General features: G+C 55.5%; 2 protein-coding genes across 2 annotated transcripts; one reads left to right on the top strand and one right to left on the bottom strand.

The window, feature by feature from the left end:
* Nucleotides 1-3,377: 3,377 nt before the first annotated feature.
* Nucleotides 3,378-5,647, top strand: PAFAH1B3 (platelet-activating factor acetylhydrolase 1b, catalytic subunit 3 (29kDa)). The gene is made up of 5 exons (XM_006900939.1): nt 3,378-3,562; nt 3,729-3,818; nt 4,464-4,580; nt 4,659-4,781; nt 5,322-5,647. The coding sequence occupies exons 1-5, from the start codon at nt 3,485-3,487 to the stop codon at nt 5,607-5,609; spliced, it is 696 nt and encodes a 231-aa protein (XP_006901001.1). The 5' UTR covers nt 3,378-3,484; the 3' UTR covers nt 5,610-5,647.
* A 1,900-nt stretch (nt 5,648-7,547) lies between these two features.
* CIC (capicua transcriptional repressor) lies at nt 7,548-17,624 on the bottom strand. The gene is made up of 20 exons (XM_006900940.1): nt 17,558-17,624; nt 15,458-15,607; nt 15,144-15,372; nt 14,929-15,058; nt 14,644-14,826; nt 14,395-14,560; nt 13,504-13,706; nt 13,190-13,415; nt 12,690-12,793; nt 11,216-12,446; nt 10,944-11,131; nt 10,432-10,553; nt 10,161-10,327; nt 9,774-10,064; nt 9,360-9,682; nt 8,770-9,017; nt 8,519-8,673; nt 8,307-8,438; nt 8,009-8,140; nt 7,548-7,915 (listed from the first exon to the last, which is right to left on the bottom strand). The coding sequence occupies exons 1-20, from the start codon at nt 17,622-17,624 to the stop codon at nt 7,548-7,550; spliced, it is 4,815 nt and encodes a 1,604-aa protein (XP_006901002.1).
* Between the last annotated feature and the right edge of the window lie 116 nt (nt 17,625-17,740).

The following is a 17,740-nucleotide window of genomic DNA, read 5'->3' as shown; positions in this document are numbered from 1 at the left end:
TTAAAATTCTTTTTCCCTCCCATTAATTTTATTTTTTTTCTATAATTATATTTTATTAATTTTCATAAACATTTACAGAGATTTTGGGTCCCTCCCATTAATTTTAATAAACGTTTACAGAGACTTGGATTTCCATTCATTCATTGTTGCACTTTTCTCCCTGCCTACCTCTCCCCCTGTTCGCTCTTTTCTCTGAAAAGTAAAAGAAAAATTCTTTCATTGTTATACAATCCCTCCCCCCAAGTCCACTTCACTATGCCGCCTTCATTCTGGACTCCTGTCATGAAATAACACCTAATCATATATCCCTTTTAAACAGTTCTCTCCTTTATCTGTTTCAACACAGTATACATTATTTATCCCCTCTTTCTCAGTCTACTCCAAACCCCTATGTCAGTCCTCTTTTATAACAGTGGCATTATACAGTTTTTGTCTTTTGGTGACTGAGATACTTCACTCAGCATAATGTCCTCCAGGGTCTACCATTTTGAATAATATTGCATGAGTTCCTTGTTTTTTAATGCAGCATAGTATTCCATTGTGTGAATATACCAGAGCTTCTCTACCCATTCATTTGTTGACGGGCACTTGGGTTGTTTCCATCTATTGTGAACAAAGCTGCAATAAACATGGGTGTGCATGTATCTGCTTGGGTGGCAGTTATGGTCTCTTTAGGGTATATTCCAAGTAGTGGAATTGATGGGTCAAATGGTATTTTTTTTAATTAATTTTAATGAAAGTTTACAGAGACTTAGGGTTTTCAGTCATCCATTGTTGCACTTTTCTCCCTGCTCACCCCCTCCCCAGTCAGATGGAATTTCTATTCTCAACTTTTTGAGAAAGAACCATGCAGCTTTCTAGTTTTTTCACAACCTTGCCAGGATTTGAAGTTTACTGTTCTGTTAAATTTTGCTATTCTTACTGGAGTAAGATGATATCTCAGAGTTGTTTTGAGCCATGGCCTTTTCAATTGCTTCTTCATGCATCTGAAAATTGGTCAATGATGCCTTTGAATTGTGGTATTGGAGAATAAATATCCTATGACCTGTCAAAAGAACAAATAAATCTCTTGGAGGACGTGCAGCCAAAGCGAGCGCTCCTTAGAGGCAAGGATGGTGACATTTCATCTCATATAGTTTGGGTATGTTGTTAGAAGGGACTTATCCTTCCAAAAAGACATCATGCCAAGAAAGGTGGAGGGTCAGAAAAAGAGAGGAATACCCTCAACAAGATGGTTGACTGTAACAATAGGTTCAAGCATTTCAGAAATGGTGAGGATGGTGCTGGATAAGGCGAGGTTCAGATCTGTTGTTCAGAGAGTTGTTATGAGTCACAGTTACTTGACACCACCTAAAAATGAAGGAAGGGAAGACCCTCAAGATGATAAAATGACAAAGTGACTGTATAACAATGGGCTCAAGTATAACAAAGATGACATAGGATACGGCAGGGTTCAGCTCTATTGTTGAGTCAGTAGGAGTCATGGTTGACTCGATAGCTCCTAACAACAGTAATAACAGTATTTCTCTTCCTCTAATTAGCCATATTACTGTATACCTGTTCCTTCTTTTTGTTCACTCTTCCTTATCATTTAAAGTCTAGCTCAGATACTAATTCTTCTAGGAAGCTACTCACACTACCACCCAACCCTGACATACTCTCTTCTTCTCTCAGATATCCCCTGATACTTCCCTCAATCACATTTTTGATCATTTCCCTTTTAATCTGTCTGAATCTGATACCTCTATTTAATATTCATTCAGTATTTTTTGAGCAGGTTCTACGTACTAGGCCTCTTTCATTCCTCTGTTCTGGACACCAATGTACCTAGATCCTTTTTGTCATGTTGTTGTTGTGGTGTGCCATTCAGTCAGAACTGACTCATAGATGATCCTCCAGCAAGTTTTCAGAGGAGGAGATTGCCCATCTTTCTCCTGCAGAGCAGCTGGTGAGTTAAAACCGCCTGTCTTTGCACTGGTAGCGTAACTCCCTATACACCAGACCCCCACCGTTTCCCTCATAGAGCTCAAATTTTAACGGAATGAAGCAGGACATAAACACAATATGTGAATTAATCTTGAAACCCCAGCATCACCCTGTAGAAGGAATGAATAGATTTGAAGATTCCACCTGGGAACAAATAGATCTTGAAAGAAGTACAGAGTGCTTCTTAGAGGCAAGGATGGTGAAACTTTGCCTCTCTTACTTTGGGTATGTTTTCAGGAGGAACTAGTCCTTGGCGAGAAACATCATGCTGAGAAAGGTAGAGGGTCAGAGAAAGAGAGGATAACCCTCAACGAAATAGACTACTGCAGTGGGCTTGAGCATAACAGAGATCATGAGGTTCAGATCTGTTGTTGTTCATAGGGTCTCTATGAATCATAGTCGACTTGATGGCCCCTAATCACCACCACCACCATCTGGGAAAAAGACCAGCATTTAAGGAGAGAGTGGAGAATCCCACCTGGTCCAGAAAACAAGGGGCGCGGGGGGGACGGGGTAGGACTGTAAGACGTTGAAGTCTGAGATTAATTCGAAATGAGGGCGACCTTAGGGGGACTTGGCTGTAGATCTAGTTTTCAGTCTAGACAGATCCAACTGAAGTTATGTGTGTGTGAGGGTTTAGGGAGGGTAGCAGAGGCCACAGATCTGCAAGATGAGCTGCAGGAGGCACGCCAGGCTGAACCTGGGCTCCTCGGGCGTCTCTAATTTCCTTTCTCTATTTTGTCCCACGGAACAGAGCCTGTGGTGCCTTGAATGCAGAGATAAGGAATTTCTCGCTATAAGGCCACAAAACACTGGTGCTTTTGAGCAGGGGAGGCCCATGAGCAGATAGGCTCACAAACGCCCTGGTCGTTAGAGTGTCCTTAAAACCACACCTCTAATTTTTAATGTACCATATGGGAGCGTCCTTTTATAGCCACCCCCGCCAGGAAGAATGGATTAACCCACTAGCTCCCCTCCCCCCACCACGTGAATGGGGCACACCCCCCTGCCTCCGTAGGTGGTCCCTTCCGCCCATTTGTCGCCGCCACCACCCCTCCCCCGCAGATGGTTCCTTCCCTGAGGAAGGGCTCTCGTTTCCCCCGCCCACTCTCCCACTCGCCGCTTCTGGCCACACCCGTGAGGCCAGCGAGGTGGTTTCTCCTTCCTCCCTCACTACGCTGGATGGTTTCGCCTTTACCCCGCCCCCCTAGTGCTCGCGCCACCGCCTCCGCTGCTGAGCGAGTGGTCGGGGCGGAAAGAACCCGCACCTAGGCCGGGGCAGCTCACTGCTGGGAAGGGACGGTTCTCCCTGAAATTCCCTCCCCTGCAGGAAAGGCGGTGCCTGGGATCGGCCAGCGCTCCCCGCTGGAGTGCTGCGGCAGCCGGGACTGGTCCATTGTTGCTTGAAGGGGTGAGGGTGGGCGTGGCACCGCCACCTCCTCCAGGAGTGCTCCGGGGCGACCTTGCACATTCATCCTGCAGGAATTCCGGTGCCAAGATGAGCGCGGAGGAGAACCCGGCCAGCAAGCCCACCCCGGTGCAGGACGTGCAGGGGGACGGGCGCTGGATGTCCCTGGTGAGCGACCTCGCTCGTCGATTCCCTGGAGTCCAGGGTGGGGGTGGGGCCCCGGAAGGCAGCTGGTTTGTAAATTGGGAAACTGAGGGCAGTTGTGGTGGTGCTGCAAGGCGGGGCGGGTCTCTGAGCGCGAGTACTGTTGACACCCCCTCGTGCGTCCCTTCAGCACCATCGATTTGTGGCGGACAGCAAAGATAAGGAACCCGAAGTCGTCTTCATCGGAGACTCCTTGGTCCAGCTAATGCACCAGTGCGAGGTGAGACCCGCCCTTCTGCCTGACCCATGCCTTTTGCCTTCATTGACACACCTGGACGGAGCCCAAGGCTTCTGGGGCGTTGGGTACCGGAAATAGCCTCAGGTAGCGCCCCACGCTGAGAATCTCAATTTAAGGTGCAGCATTCTGTTAAGAAGATAGTGTGTGCTGTGGCTTTGTCAGGTGAAACTTAGAATAGAATAAGGCTTTGCTGCAAGATGATCGTTTATGGTGAGGCTCTTCATTGTTTGCCTAAGATGGTGCACAGCCCTAATGAGTTTCCATCAAGCAATTATAGAAGCTTTAGTCAAAGTGAAGGTCAACTCTAATATCTTCTGCACAGAGCGGGGCTCAGCCCATCCTTCCACTAAGCGAGGTTCATCCATAATTGCTTTCCATAAAGTGAGGATTCAATCCTTTGTTCATGCAGAGTGAATTTCCAGAGTGAGTCTTGCCTCTAAGGGGTCTGCAGAGAGTGAGATTATGAAGGTTTCCATAAAGTGAACTTTGACCATAAAGGGGTTTGCTCAAGGTGAAGTTGCTCCATAAAGCCAACTTCTCCCGTGATGGCGTCTGGTGAATACTTGGACAGAGGGTGGTCATCCACACTGACCTTGCCCTTGTGCCCATGACACTTCATGCACACAGATCTGGCGAGAGCTCTTCTCTCCTCTGCATGCACTTAACTTTGGCATTGGTGGAGACAGCACCCAGCACGTGCTATGGCGCCTGGAGAACGGGGAGCTTGAACACATCCGGCCCAAGGTAAGTGGAACTTGGGAGGGCACTAGACCATGCTTGGGCAGCCCCTTCTCTGCACCCTCACACCTATTTTCCCCACAGATTGTAGTAGTTTGGGTGGGCACCAACAACCACGGACACACAGCCGAACAAGTGACAGGCGGCATCAAGGCCATCGTGCAACTGGTAAACCAGCGGCAGCCCCAGGCCCGAGTCGTAGTGCTGGTGAGAAAATGGAAGGATGGGGAAGGAAGAATAATGGGGTTAGGACCCCCTCAGATGTAGCCATAGCTGGCATCTGACATGATTCCACATAGCTTGGCACAGAGCACTCATTGGCTGTCAGGCAAAGTCTCTTGGTGATGCTTGCCCACCTATCAGAGCATCATGCTTAATGAGAGTTTCAGGGACCAATTAGTCTATTTTTCCCCAAGGGATTGTGGGAGACTCTGGAGGTACTGAAACATTTAAAGTATCACTGGAATAGCTGAAAAGTGTCACACAGTCCTCTGGTGAATCTAGACTCTGTTACACCTAGCAGGCAACTTTCCTCTGCAAGGGTCACCATCTTGCCATTTTGGGAGTGGTACTTGAAAAGCAGCAGACAATCAGGTTTTGGCTTAATGGGGGTTGGTATGTATCAGGAAGTGCTCCTACACTGATCTCCCACTTTCCCTACCCTGGCATCTCCTTTATCTGTGAGCTTCCCAAGTTGGAAGCAGGGAACAGCTGGCTGGTCAGACATCTCTTTATATCTCCTCTCAGGGTCTGCTCCCACGGGGCCAGCACCCCAACCCACTTCGGGAGAAGAACCGACGGGTGAATGAGCTGGTACGGGCAGCATTGGCTGGCCAACCAAGGGCCCACTTCCTAGATGCCGATCCTGGCTTCGTGCACTCGGATGGCACCATAAGTCACCATGACATGTATGATTACCTGCACCTGAGCCGCCTGGGCTACACACCTGTCTGCAGGGCCCTGCACTCCCTGCTTCTGCGTCTGCTGGCCCAAGACCAAGGTCAGGGTGTCCTCTCGATGGAGCCCACATCATGAGCAGCCTGCCTTCCCACACATTAAATTCTCAATTCTCATTCGTCCCACCTCCTGCTTTGTGGCTGAGTCCATCTGGTACCACTGCCTCATCTTCAATCTCTGGGACCCTGTGTTGTGCTGTACTAGATCTACCCAGGGCAGACATCACCAATCCATCCAAAACACTCCCAATAGGAACACGAGGTGAAACCAGTTTGCCAGCACTGCTTTACAGAAAAGGAGCCCTGGTAGCATACTATACAGCACATTCATCGGGCTGGTAACTCAAAGGGCAGCAGTTCAGATCCATCAGCTGCTCCTCTGGAGACAGATGGGGAGTCTCCTGTTAAGGGGTCACTGTGTGTTAGAATTGACTCAACAGCAGTGGGGTTGAGATCCTACAGCAAAGGAGTCCCTGTTGGCATGAAGGTTAAAGCACTTGGCTGTAAACCAAGTTTGTTGTTCCATCCACTGGCCCCTTTATGGAAGAAAGATGTGTCTTATTTCTATAAAGCCTTGAAACTCAGTGGGGAAGCTCTGCTCTGTCCTTTAGGGTCTCTGCAAGTCAGGATCAACTCATATCAAGGCTTTTGAAAATAGTGATCCACCAGTCAAAGCCTAGTCTTGGCAGTTCTATAATTAGCGCTTTGATCCCAGGTGAAATGCCACTTCCCGCAGTCGTTTCCTGACCCTCCCCGCCCTTAGCAGTGCTCACCCTCCACAGAGTCTCCCCCCAGGTCAGAGACTCAGAGCATCGTGTCCACAGCTGGTGAGTGGGAGGGGTATAACGTCTTTCCAAGGTGCAGTGCTGTCTCTGGCCGCAGGGGGGCAGTAGACACAAGCAGTCAATCCAGTGCACTTATGAGCACGCTCTTGCGTAGACAACTCATAGACTAGTGATGGGTGCATTCCATGGCATGAGTGCCTCTCTGGCATAAACTGTTACCCTAACCCAAAGGTCAAGCATTTTCAACAAAGACCCGGCAATCTACCTCCAAAAATCCAGCCACTGAAAACCTACAGAGCAGCTCTACTTCATGGTTGCCATTAGTGGCTGCAATTAATGACCCTGGGTCTCAGGCCTTCCCCCAAGATGAACACACTGGATGATGGCGCATCAGACACTGTGGGACACTCCCTTTTTGGGCCCAGATTTCCCAGGCACTCTGGCCAAGACTCAGTAAGTGAAGTTGCTCAAAGACCCCCATGGTGCTGGTGAGGGGGCTCAGGATCCTAGAATTGTTGTATCCACCCCACTCATACCTCACAGAAAACGCCCAGGACCACAAAGGGCATGCGCGCCTTCCCCTGTAAAGCAGCAGCGACACAGATGTGTTAAACAGCTTTAATCTCGGTCATTGCGGCTTCGGCACAGTAAGAAATATTGCACATGATCAACATGTTTTGTTCTGGGGAGGGTGAGGGTAAGGGTAAATCACCTTCTTAGAAAGTACAACTCAAGTTGGGAAGGCAGAGGGGGTGGGGAGAGAACCCCCACCATGCCTGTGGCAAAGTGCAGGAGCCCCCACCCCCAAACGAACCTGAGTCCAGCCCCTCTGGGGAGAGAAGGGGTGCATGAACTCCTCCCTGCTCCACAGGTGCCTCCCTGTGGGCCAAGGCCCGCACTACCCTCCAGCTTGAAGCTCTCATACGAGCCATTTTGCATAAAGTACAAATGAAAGAGTCTGAAGGTAACACACTCCAGGATATGTACAGGGGCTCGGTGCGGAGAGAAAGGGCCCCTGTTCCCCTCAGCTGCCCCCCATCACAGGGAGGGAGCTATGGGGGGGAGGGGATATGTACAAGAGGAACAGGCCTCATTCCGCCCCAAACTGGAAAGGACGAAATGGCTTTATTAGGGGGGAGGTAACCATCCTGCCGCCCCGCATTCCTGCCACCTATATACTGTCTGTGTCCTGAGGGGGGCACTGTGGGTCCTGGGATCTTCTCAGGGGTCCCTCACCTGCCTGTGGCAGTTGTGGAGGGTCCAGAGGGTGGGGGAGATGCCTGGGGAAGCCCCTCCCAGCCAGGTTGTCCAGGCCCTGGCTCTGGGGGTGGAGGCAGTGGTGGGGCAGCTGGGGCTGTGCCAGAGTCCGAGCCAGGTGAGGTGGGGTCAGGGACCCCAGCAGGGCTGGGGGTGGGAGCAGGGGCAGTGGCAGTGCCAGTAGGGGACGGTCCAGGAAGAGGGGCCTCAGCTCCAGGGGGCTGCTCCGTGGGTGTGGCTGCCTGCATGATCTTCTGGCGGACCTCTCGAATCTTCAGCTGCAGACAGACCTTGGAGGGGAAGATGTCTGCGTAGCGGGCCTGGAAGGCTGCAGTGGCCTGGGCTGGGGATACAAAGGCATGGGTGTTGGGGCAGGACAGCCGAGGGGCCTGATCCCTGACCACCATTGGCTGACCCAGCGCCCCAGCAGGCTCACCTGAGGGGAAGAAGCCATGGTCCTGGAAGAGCTGCATGACCAGGGCCCGGCGCTGGTCCAGGGTGCGCCGCAGTGATGAGTAGGGCACCTTCTCATACTCCAGCTCCCCGAGCACATCCTCAGCTTCTGTACCTGAAGCAGCGAGGGGACAACGGCAGGGTCAAGACTACAGCAGCTGCCTGACCCACCCCTGACTGGCTGTCCTCCCACTCACTCTCTGGGACCCGCATCCCACCTTGCCCTCTCTCTCCCCTGATGCCAAACTTCTCTTGCAGGCTCTGCTTAGCAGCACCTGTACCTGTTCGGTCAAAGGTGAAGATGTCTCCCTCGCATTTGGCGCTCTTGGGGGTATTGGGCTCAGAGCTGCAGCTCGAACGCCTCCTCATCTTGCGCTTGGGTGATGTGGGATCCTCGGGCGCTGAGTCCAGGTCTGGTCAAACAGGCAGGCTCAGCGGAGGTGGCCCGTCTGTCCTTCACCCCCCCCAACCTGGGTGACCAGCGCTTGCCTACCTGTGGAGTTCTTCCTCTTCTTGCGGTAGGAGCCCAGGATGGCCCTTGGTGAGGTAGCCAGAGACTGCAGGGTAGGGGAGGGCAGTACCTCCTCTGGCCGAAATTCGGGCAGCTCAGCAAAGCGCTCTTCGAAATCCACCTCTGACAGGACCCTGCTGGAAAGTCCACAGGGTCACCTCCCATGTCCAGTGCAGCTGTCCACGCCCATCAAAACCCCCTCAATCCGCAAAGACCCCCCGGGCCATGCTCACTTGTCCACAGAGTCAAAGGTCTTCTTCAGGGGTGGGGGCCGCACCTTCACCTTCTTGCCGGTGCTAGCCACCTCCTTGCGCTCCGGGGTGTCCCCAGCCGCCCTCCCACCGTTGCCCTCACTGCTGCTGAGGCTGCCACTGGGGGCAGGAGCTGGGGTGGGGCTGGGTGGGGTGGGAGGCTCCCCTCGGCTCTCCAGGCCCAGCCCGGGGATGCGCCAGTCTGCAGAGGAGCTGGAAAATTTGCTGGCCTGAGGTGGAAACAGGCAGGGAGACAGAAGGTATGAGATTCAGGCTCACTCGGACAAGCAGGTGGGCCACAGCACAGCCCAGAGAACAGATGGATGCTGAGTCAGCCAGACACATGGACATGTGGAAAAGACCCAGTCATGCAGACTTGGAAAGGCTGGGACAAGGAGCTCAGTGAGTAAGGTGTCTGACAGACAAGTGGGACGTGGAATTGCTGAGCTCCTCGGGGACAAGCGGAGGGCATGTGCACACAGGTGAGCAGGGAAGAGAGGACAAGGACAGCAGACAAGAGCACAGCCAGCCCCAACCGCAAGTGCCTCCACAAGTGCCCACTGAGTTCTCACCACGGCCTCAGGACCCTTGGTGCTGGTCCGCTCCTCAGCAGGCAGGGGTGGTGGGGGGCTGCTCCGGGCAGGGGGAGCCCAGGTCTCTGGGGGTGGCAGAGGGCCTGGAGTTGTTGGCTGCCCCTCCAGCTCTGACTCAGGGGCAGCTGGCTCTCGGGCTGGGCCAGGCTCCAGCGGCTGCCGGGGTGCAGGGCCAGGCCGCCCAGGGGCACCTGCTTCAAAGGAGCCCACGGGAATGCTGGCGATGGCCGCCTTCACTTTCTGAGGGGCCTTGGGGGTTGGCCGCTGGGCCTTGGGCGCCACCAAGCTGTAGGTCATGGAGCCTGCAGAGGGAGAGAAAAGTATTCAGTCACGCCCAACTAGAGCCCACTGCTTGGGTCCTACAGTTCACCCTGGATTGGCCTTGACACACACCTGTGGCACTAGGAAAGGGGCTGGTGGGGGCTGGCGTGGCAGTGGTGGGGGCTGGCGGGCCCTTGGGCAGGATAGCGGCAGCAGGGGGTGTGGTGCTGGTGGCCACAGTGTAGACTAGGCCTGGCGGGGCCTGGGATGGCTGGGCCAAGGGTGCTGAGGAGGTGGGTGCAGGGCTGCCAGGGTAAAAGGCTGTGATGACAGGACCTCCAGGGGCTGTGCAGGCGGGAGGCAGCTGGGGGCTTGGCACAGGTGACACGCCCACCTGGCCTGGAGCCAGCAGTGAGGTTTGGCCTGAGAGAGAGAAAATGGAAAAGGAACGAAGAATCAGGGTCTGGCTAGTCCCAGGCATCGTGGGCCCCCAGCCCTGCCTGCTAAGTGGTCCCTCACCTGAGAGTAGAGGCTGCACGAAGGCCGGGCCACTGGGCCCCAGCGAAGTGAAGCCAAGGGCTACAGAGCTTGTGGGCCCATATGAGGTGACTGTTCCAGCCTGGCTGGATGTGGGGCTGGTGCCTAGGGGCAGTGTGTGCCCAGCCGCTGACTGCACGTAGGTGATTCTGCCGAGAGGAAAGGCAAGGAAAGGGGAGGGGGGGCAGTGAGCCAGCCCTGCCCAATTTCTTCTCTAGACAGGCTTCGAGGACAAACAAGCTCAACTGATTACCTGGTAGAGGAGGGCAACAGGACCTTCTGGGGCTGAGAAGTGGGTCCAGGCAGTGGGGCCGGGCTCAGGGGCGGCACCAGGCCGCTGGGGGTGCTCACGGGCACTGGAGTCAGCTGGATGATCTGTAGGCAAGAGCCCCCAAGGCGAGGGGTGAGCTGTGAGCCTGAGATGGGGCAGATGAGGAACGAAACCTAGTGGGGTGTGGCACTAGCAAGAACAGGGAATGCAAAATTTGAGCATCAAAACAGAATGGAGACAAAGAAAAGAGGACAGTCAAGGGTAGATCAATGACAGAGAACAAAGTAGAGATGCTAAAAGCAGAAATCAAGGGAAAAAACTCAAAGCAACACACCAAGACAGTGGGGAAAAAAAACCAAAATCTCAGTGACAAAGAAACAGAGCAGCAAAGATTGAAAGACTTAGGTTGACAAACACAAAGGGTAAGAGATGCAAAAACCACAGGGATAGCCATTCAGGCCCTCAAGGAATGGGCAGAGAAAGGGTGTCCTCACCTTGCTGGGAGGCTGGGCACCATTCTGCACTGGTACTGAGAATGGTGGGCTCACCAAGGGCAGGGGCTGGGCAGCCCCTCCTCCACGCACCGACATGCCAGGGGCTGCCAGGGGCACCAGGACCTTCCCGGGCAGCAGCTGGGCCGAGCCACCCGGGGGTGGGGCCTGCACAGGAGACACCGACTGGGCTAGAAGAAACAAGCAAGGGAGGGTCACCAGGACGCAGAACAGGGCTCTGGTGCTGTCCTTGCACTGCCCAGTCCAGGACTCACCTTTGGGGGGCAGGGCAGAAGGTACGGACTGCAGGATTGGGATGCCAGGAGTGGGTGCGGTGGCGGCCAAGACCTTGCCGTTAGTGGAGGTGCCTGGCGGCAGGGTGAAACGGATGCTGGTGGTGGGAGCAGGGGTGCTGGGAGCAGCTGCCTTGGTCCCAGGGGCTGTGGCTGGGGCAGGTGCAACCTGAAGCTGCTGGGGCAGTGTGGGCAGGATGTACTGCACCTGGGTGATTCCCCCAGCCTTGCCCAGGGTACCTGGCTGCAGGATGCCCAAGGGCACTGGCCCATTGGGGCCACTCCCTGCACCTGTTCCAGAGCCTGAAGGTGCCCCACTGCCAGGTGGTGTTCCCTGGGCAATGAACTGGACAGCAGGAGGCGCAGGGGCCCCATAGCCTGGGGTGCCCACCAGCAGGTTGGTGACAGCGGCAGGTGCCTTTCCCACAGTGCCCAGCAGAGGCCCAGCCACCAAGTGTGGAGCTGGTGAGGTGGCTGCCGCAGACTTCTTATCCGAATACACCAAGCTGACGCCCAGTGGGGAGCCCCCAGGGGCCCGTGACCCAGCGCCTGGCTCAGTCCTGGCCCCTGCTGTATCATTTGGAGATGCCTCGGCCCGGCTGGAGGTGGGGAAGGGCTTAGAGGCAATGGGCACAGGAGTGCTGCTAACTGGCCGCACCACATTGGTGACCATGGTGGTGGCTGGGCGTGACAGGGGGGCTGCTGGGGCACCATAAGCCAGTGATGGGGCTGAGGGCATGCGGGCTCTGCTGCCCTCCCGGTCTTCTTTATTTGAGGGTAAAACCAGTGTCTGCAAGATGCTCCCTCCCCCACCAGGAGGTGCTGAAATGACTGAGGGTCCTGGTGGCTCCAAGCCCCCTACACTTTCTGGTCTCTTGCGCCGAAAGGTGGCAGGGTCCGTTGGGAAGAAACGGGTGGCTTTGGAAGGTGTCACTGGGCCCCCAGAACCAGGAGGCGGGGGCCGAAGTGGGCCTGCTGTGCTGCCCTGTCCGGATTCCTGGGCCTTGAAGGTTCCTGTGCCCAGGGACAAAGAGGTGGCCAGAGACGTTGAGGCAGAGGCAGGTGAGGATGAGGAGGAGGATGGGGTGGGGCCGTAGCCCTTGCCAAAGGATGCAGGCAGATCCGGGGGCCCAGGGGGTTCAGGATCCATGGGCGGACGGCAGTGGGTGAAGGAGGAACGGATCACGGGTGAGAAGACCTTTCGGCCAAAGCCCTGGGGGGACAAAGGCTGTCACATAGTTTCAGGGAAGCCCAGGCACATCCCATCCACCTTCACTGGCCTGTCAGCCAGGCCTGCACCAATTAGCGGAAGGCATTTTATCTTGGCTAGACCCTAATTCCCTACAGAGAGAAGCAGCACACACTCCCTGGGCCTCAATCCACCCCACAGGAGTCACTTCTCCCCCACACTGAGAGTGAGTGCCACACAACAGTGCCATGTCCCCAGCCCCTTCACCTTGCTGCCCTCGGGGTCCTCCCCAGAACTGTCTCCGCTCTCGCTGTCAGTCACCCGCTCTTTGCACTTGAGATCAATGTCCGTGGCACCAAAGCTATCGTCAGCTGAGAGAACACAATGAAGTATATCAGCACAGATGGCCACAAGGTGGGTGCGAGGCTGCTCCAGAAGAGTGGTCTGGGATCAGGGCTCGTACCTCAGCTCTGCCCCAACTGGCAGGGAATGTTGTTCAGGAAACCTATTCCTCAGTCAGTGTGAACTCCCTGCCTACAGGAGAGCATCTAGCGCTGTGTCTAATCCTCTGGTCACACACCTGTCCTCTCTGGCTGGGACCTCCCAAGAGCAGGGCTGAGTTTCCTCAAAAGTGTTTCAACAAATAAGCAATAGTGACGAAGAATGGTGACAAAAAAGGCACCAGGGGACCTAGATCAAATCTCCTCCACCCTTTCAACCTTATCCAGGGCCCCCCAGGTCAAGATTCCAGACTCTGCTCTGCTTACCAATGACATCATCATCCCCCTCTTCCTCACAGATGACCATGCGCTCTTCATCACTGGTCATGTCCTCGCTGGCTGCCCGCTGGGAACGAGAGGCTCGGGTGGGCAGCAGGGGGGGACGTCCACTGGCCACCAGGGCCCCGCTCTCACCAGGGGCTGTGAAGGGGCCTGAAGCCCCATACTGGCTGGTGGGCTTTGGGCCAGAGTAGGACGCTGGGCCAGACACCATCTGCAGGGCAGGTGGCATTGAGGGCTCAGCCAGGACTGCCAGCTTGGGCAGCCCTCCCTCTACCCCCCTGGAGGCGTGCACCCCAGACCTGAGTCAGCTCCTGCAGGGCCTGGCTGTCTGCTTCCCCGCCGTCTAGGCTGTGGACCCCACTGTGGGAGAAGGCACGGGGCCGGGCTGAGCCAGGCCCTCCAACCGCGTGTAGCCGTTCGGCCCCACAGGAGCTGCTCCCTGGGGCCTTGCTGTCTGAGCTCAAAAGGGTCTGGGCCGCCACGGATAGGAGTTCTGAGGACACTGGGAGGAGAGAGACAGTCGAAGTTAGGAGCCGCTCATCAGCACCTGCACCGAGGCAGCCACAGACGTGGAGAACTAAGCAGTACAGGCTGGTGTCCCTGGGCCACCCAGTGGGAAAGACTCTCCTTCTGGGTCCTGCCCCCTAGGGGTGGCAAGAAACAAGCCCATTCTTCAATGGAAAGCTGCCCTTGAGTTTGAGGAGAGCTTGGAAGTCACATGGCACTGGATATCTAACCAATGGCCTGCCCATCTATCTCAGGAAGGAATGAACACCCCCTTGCCACAGCAAGCTGCGAGGCCACATCCACATCCATCTAAGATGACTTTAGAAAGTACCCTACTAAGGTAGTGTGTCCTGAGTATACTAAAAATGCTCACCAAATTAAAAGGAGCACAAATGGATGTTCTTAGCTATGACGTTTCTTACAACCTAGACAAACTGGGGTTTAAATCCTGACTTACTACTATACTGTGCATGCAAATAAGTCACTGTACCACTTTGATGCTCAGTGGTCTTTACTGAAAAGTGAAATGTGCCTTTGATTACTAAAAACCCTACTTCTCACTGCCTGTAACACAGCAACTAACAGGGCAGGGCACAAGCAAGTGGTGGCTGGGGTTGCAGGTTGCTGGTAGCCCTTACGGAAAGAGGAGACAATGTAAAAAAGTTGAGGGCCTGCTAGCTCACCTCCGGGGGCAGCAGCTGTGCCTGTCTCCGACATGCTCCGCTCCCGGGTCTCCTTGTGTCCCCCACCTAGCCCCAGGCTTGTGGGCTTGGCTTCTGAGCTTGACTTCTTTCGGTCCTTGTTGCACCATTTCCAGTCTGGGTGGGCCTTGAAATGGGCCTCCTTCACCTGGCAGGAGATGGCAGGGTGATCCCTCGTTTAGCCATTTAACTAGAGGAAGCCAGGGTGGCCCAGAGAGAAAAGAACAGTACCTGGAAAGCCAGATCATGGTACTTCTGCTTCTCCTTGGGTCCCAGGGCATACCACCACTCGCCCAGGATCTTGCTGACTGTCCGGTTGTCCTGGTTGGGGTGACGCTGGTGAACCAGAGCCCGGTGCCGCTTGCTGAAGATCATGAAGGCATTCATGGGCCGCCGGATATGGTCTTTCTCCCGCTGCGGAGACAAAGCCCCGAGAGGGGTAGGTTAGGGCTGAGGAGACAGCCTGGTCAGAAAGCAGGAGCTCATATGTGAAACAGCAAAGCAGCAAGGCTGCACCTTGTTGGGGCTGCGTCCATCTTTCTCAGAAGATGAGTCCCGCTCTTTGGGCAGGGCACTGAGGGACTGGGTCCGACGTTTTCCAGGTGGCAGAGGCAACTGGATCTCCGGAGACATGATGGAGAGGAAGCTGTGGTGGGGGAGGCAGGACAGTGAGGACCATGATGATGGCCACCCTGCATGCCTCCCCCAGTCCCAGGCCTCTGTGCCCTTACGCATCATCATGGTCACTCTCCGTCTCGCTGTCTAGCCGGGACTCTCCTGGGGGACCGGGGACGTCTTCCTCAGTAGGCAGAGGGCCCTTGCCAGGTTCCACCACTCCCAAAGTGTGAGGGGGTCCAGGCACTGGGCTCTCAGGGCACGTGGCCGCGGGGGGCCGCCCAAGGTCAGCATTTCCTGTCCCACTAGGTGGCTCGTGAGCAACAGCTGCTGACTCAGCAGGTTCTGAGGACAGAAGAATGGGATCAGCGAGGCCCTGGGCTCCCTGGCCGCCCTCACCCAGGCTTCCCTGCAGCCCCTTGCCCCTCACCTTTGCTCTGGTTGGAGGCCACGGGGTGGCTGGCAGGTTGCTGTGCCTCACTCGGCTGCACCGAGGGGTCAGGCTGGCTGGGGGCCAGGAAGGGAACTAAGGAGTGCCAGGGGAACACGGCCACAGAGCGAGGTTCCACATTCGTCCACACTGTGGGAAGGGGTCAGGTGAGCTGGGCAGCCAGAAAATGGAGCTCTGACTCTCAATTCAACCTCTTCTCCACCCTGAGGCTGCCTCTGCCCCCTCTTTCCACCCCTTCACCAATCTCCAAGCCTCCTGGGCTATGGTGATGGCAACAACCTCGCTCAAGAAAACCACCTTTTTATAAGGTTTTTAGGTTGGTAAAAAAAGCAAACAGAAACACGGAAAGGAAATAGTATTTACTCTCACACACACACACACACACACCCCAGCTCTGCCACCAGGGACCAGGCCTGAGGAACAACCAGCTCCTGCCACAAACCAGGTCATGCTTGACTGCCATCCCACACTCCCAAGGCCCCGAAATCTCAGCCATGCTAAGAACACCCCCAGTTGTGCCACAACCCCAGTACTCTCTCTCCTAGGCTGTGTCAACCCCTTGCGTTGGCCCCAAACGCTTTCTCTTTCCCTGAGGAAGGTGGCCACGTGTCCCTTCCCAAGTCTCTACCCGTTACCCATAGGACAGGGAATCTCAGGTCTTTCTTCTTGCCTCCCTCTGTCTAGCACACACTTCTGACAGTCAGACCTGCCCTGCCTTTCCTGGGCTGAGCACAGGTGGCTCCTGCATCCTCCACCCCTGAAGAGGCCTCTCAGTCTCCCTCTGGCTAAACCTCTGAGTTTATCTTTAGACTAACCGCCCATCCTGCCCCCTTGCCCAGAAAGACAGAGGGTGTAGTAAACTCCTCGGAAGACAAGGCACAGACAATGAGGCACAGGAGAATATAGTTACACATACGTCCCCAAGGAAAGCAAAAGCGCGAACGTGTACAGGAAAGTACTGCCTCACCATGGGCCAGTGTCTGGGGGCTCACCTTCAGCCCCAGAAGCTGCGTGGGAAAAAGGGAAAATCCTAGACTGGGACCCACCCATGGTTGGAATTGGGGGCCGGGGAACCTTAGCTGGGCTTGGGCTTCCCCTCTACTGCCTGGCTCCTGGGGGAAGTGGAACCAGCAGAGGAGGCCCCTGCGAAGGGCAGAAGGCTCAAGAGAGGAGGGAAACGCCCTAGCCCTGATCTCCATCACTCCAGGCCTCCCCTTGTTCAGTTCAATTTGACCTGGGGTGACCCCTCAACCATCCCTTGCCTACAAAAGCCCGGACCAGGAAGCTGTGTGTGATGCACTGGCTTTGAGACCGGATTCCATGTGGGGCTCACAAAGGAAAAAGTGGTCATCGAAGAACAGTAAGAATAAGAACGGGAGTCCCAGATGTTCAAGCTTGACTAGCCTGACCTCCACCCCCAAGGCACCAGGGGCCCAAAGGTCTGCTGGTCCCTGCAAGCCCCTAACAGTGCCCAGGAACCAAGAGCTGTTCCTCTCTTGACAAAGATTTCTTTCTCATCAAGGTCTCTTCATCTTCTAGGGGGATGGGGTAGAAGAAAGCCAGCACCCAGCAGACAATGCAGGGACAGTTCTTTGGACCTGCCCCCTCCCCAGTGAAAGATCCTCCAGGTTCTACCCGAGTCTCCCCCTCCTATAAGCAAAGCACACCCCACACATTCCAGACTATCACTCTGCTGAGCAAACCCAGCCTCAATCACAGCCCCCACTCTGCTCTATTCGGCACCCAGTAGGTCTCATGCCGCTCCTGTTTCCACCCAGGCCCCACAGCTAGTTCTACTCTGCACCTCGCACCTCCAGTTCCAAAAGGCCTGTTCCAACCCATCCCCTACACGTCACAGCTGTCCCCAGGTACTCAACTCCCCATTCCTCACTCCAATCTGCTCTGCTCCACTCCCACCTGCTGTCACTTAACCACTTGGCCCGGCCGAGCTCTGCAACTTTCCCGTTGCCCCTTTACTCTGCCTCTACCGATCTCATCTGGAGCGCCCGTCACCGTTACTCCGCAATGATCACCCCGACACTTTGACCCTTGCAGTTTCACGGTGCGGGCGATACTGACCGAACATGCCGAGGCCACGGGAGGTAGCGCCAGATGCGGGCACCAGGGGCCTGTGGGCCGAGTACATGGTCTGGTGCGGGGGGGCCCGGCCGGGGCTCGCGCCTCCTCAGCGGCAACCGCCGCCGGCTCCTCCGCCGTTGCCGCTTGGGCCGCGGGGGGAGCGGGAGGCCGTCGCCGCATGCC

Source organism: Elephantulus edwardii, unplaced genomic scaffold (assembly GCF_000299155.1).
Source record: "Elephantulus edwardii isolate Elephantulus edwardi_28Jun2011 unplaced genomic scaffold, EleEdw1.0 scaffold00302, whole genome shotgun sequence".
Taxonomy (NCBI): domain Eukaryota; kingdom Metazoa; phylum Chordata; class Mammalia; order Macroscelidea; family Macroscelididae; genus Elephantulus; species Elephantulus edwardii.
Note: the sequence above shows the minus strand (reverse complement) of the source record. Positions and strands in the feature narration are given on the sequence as shown.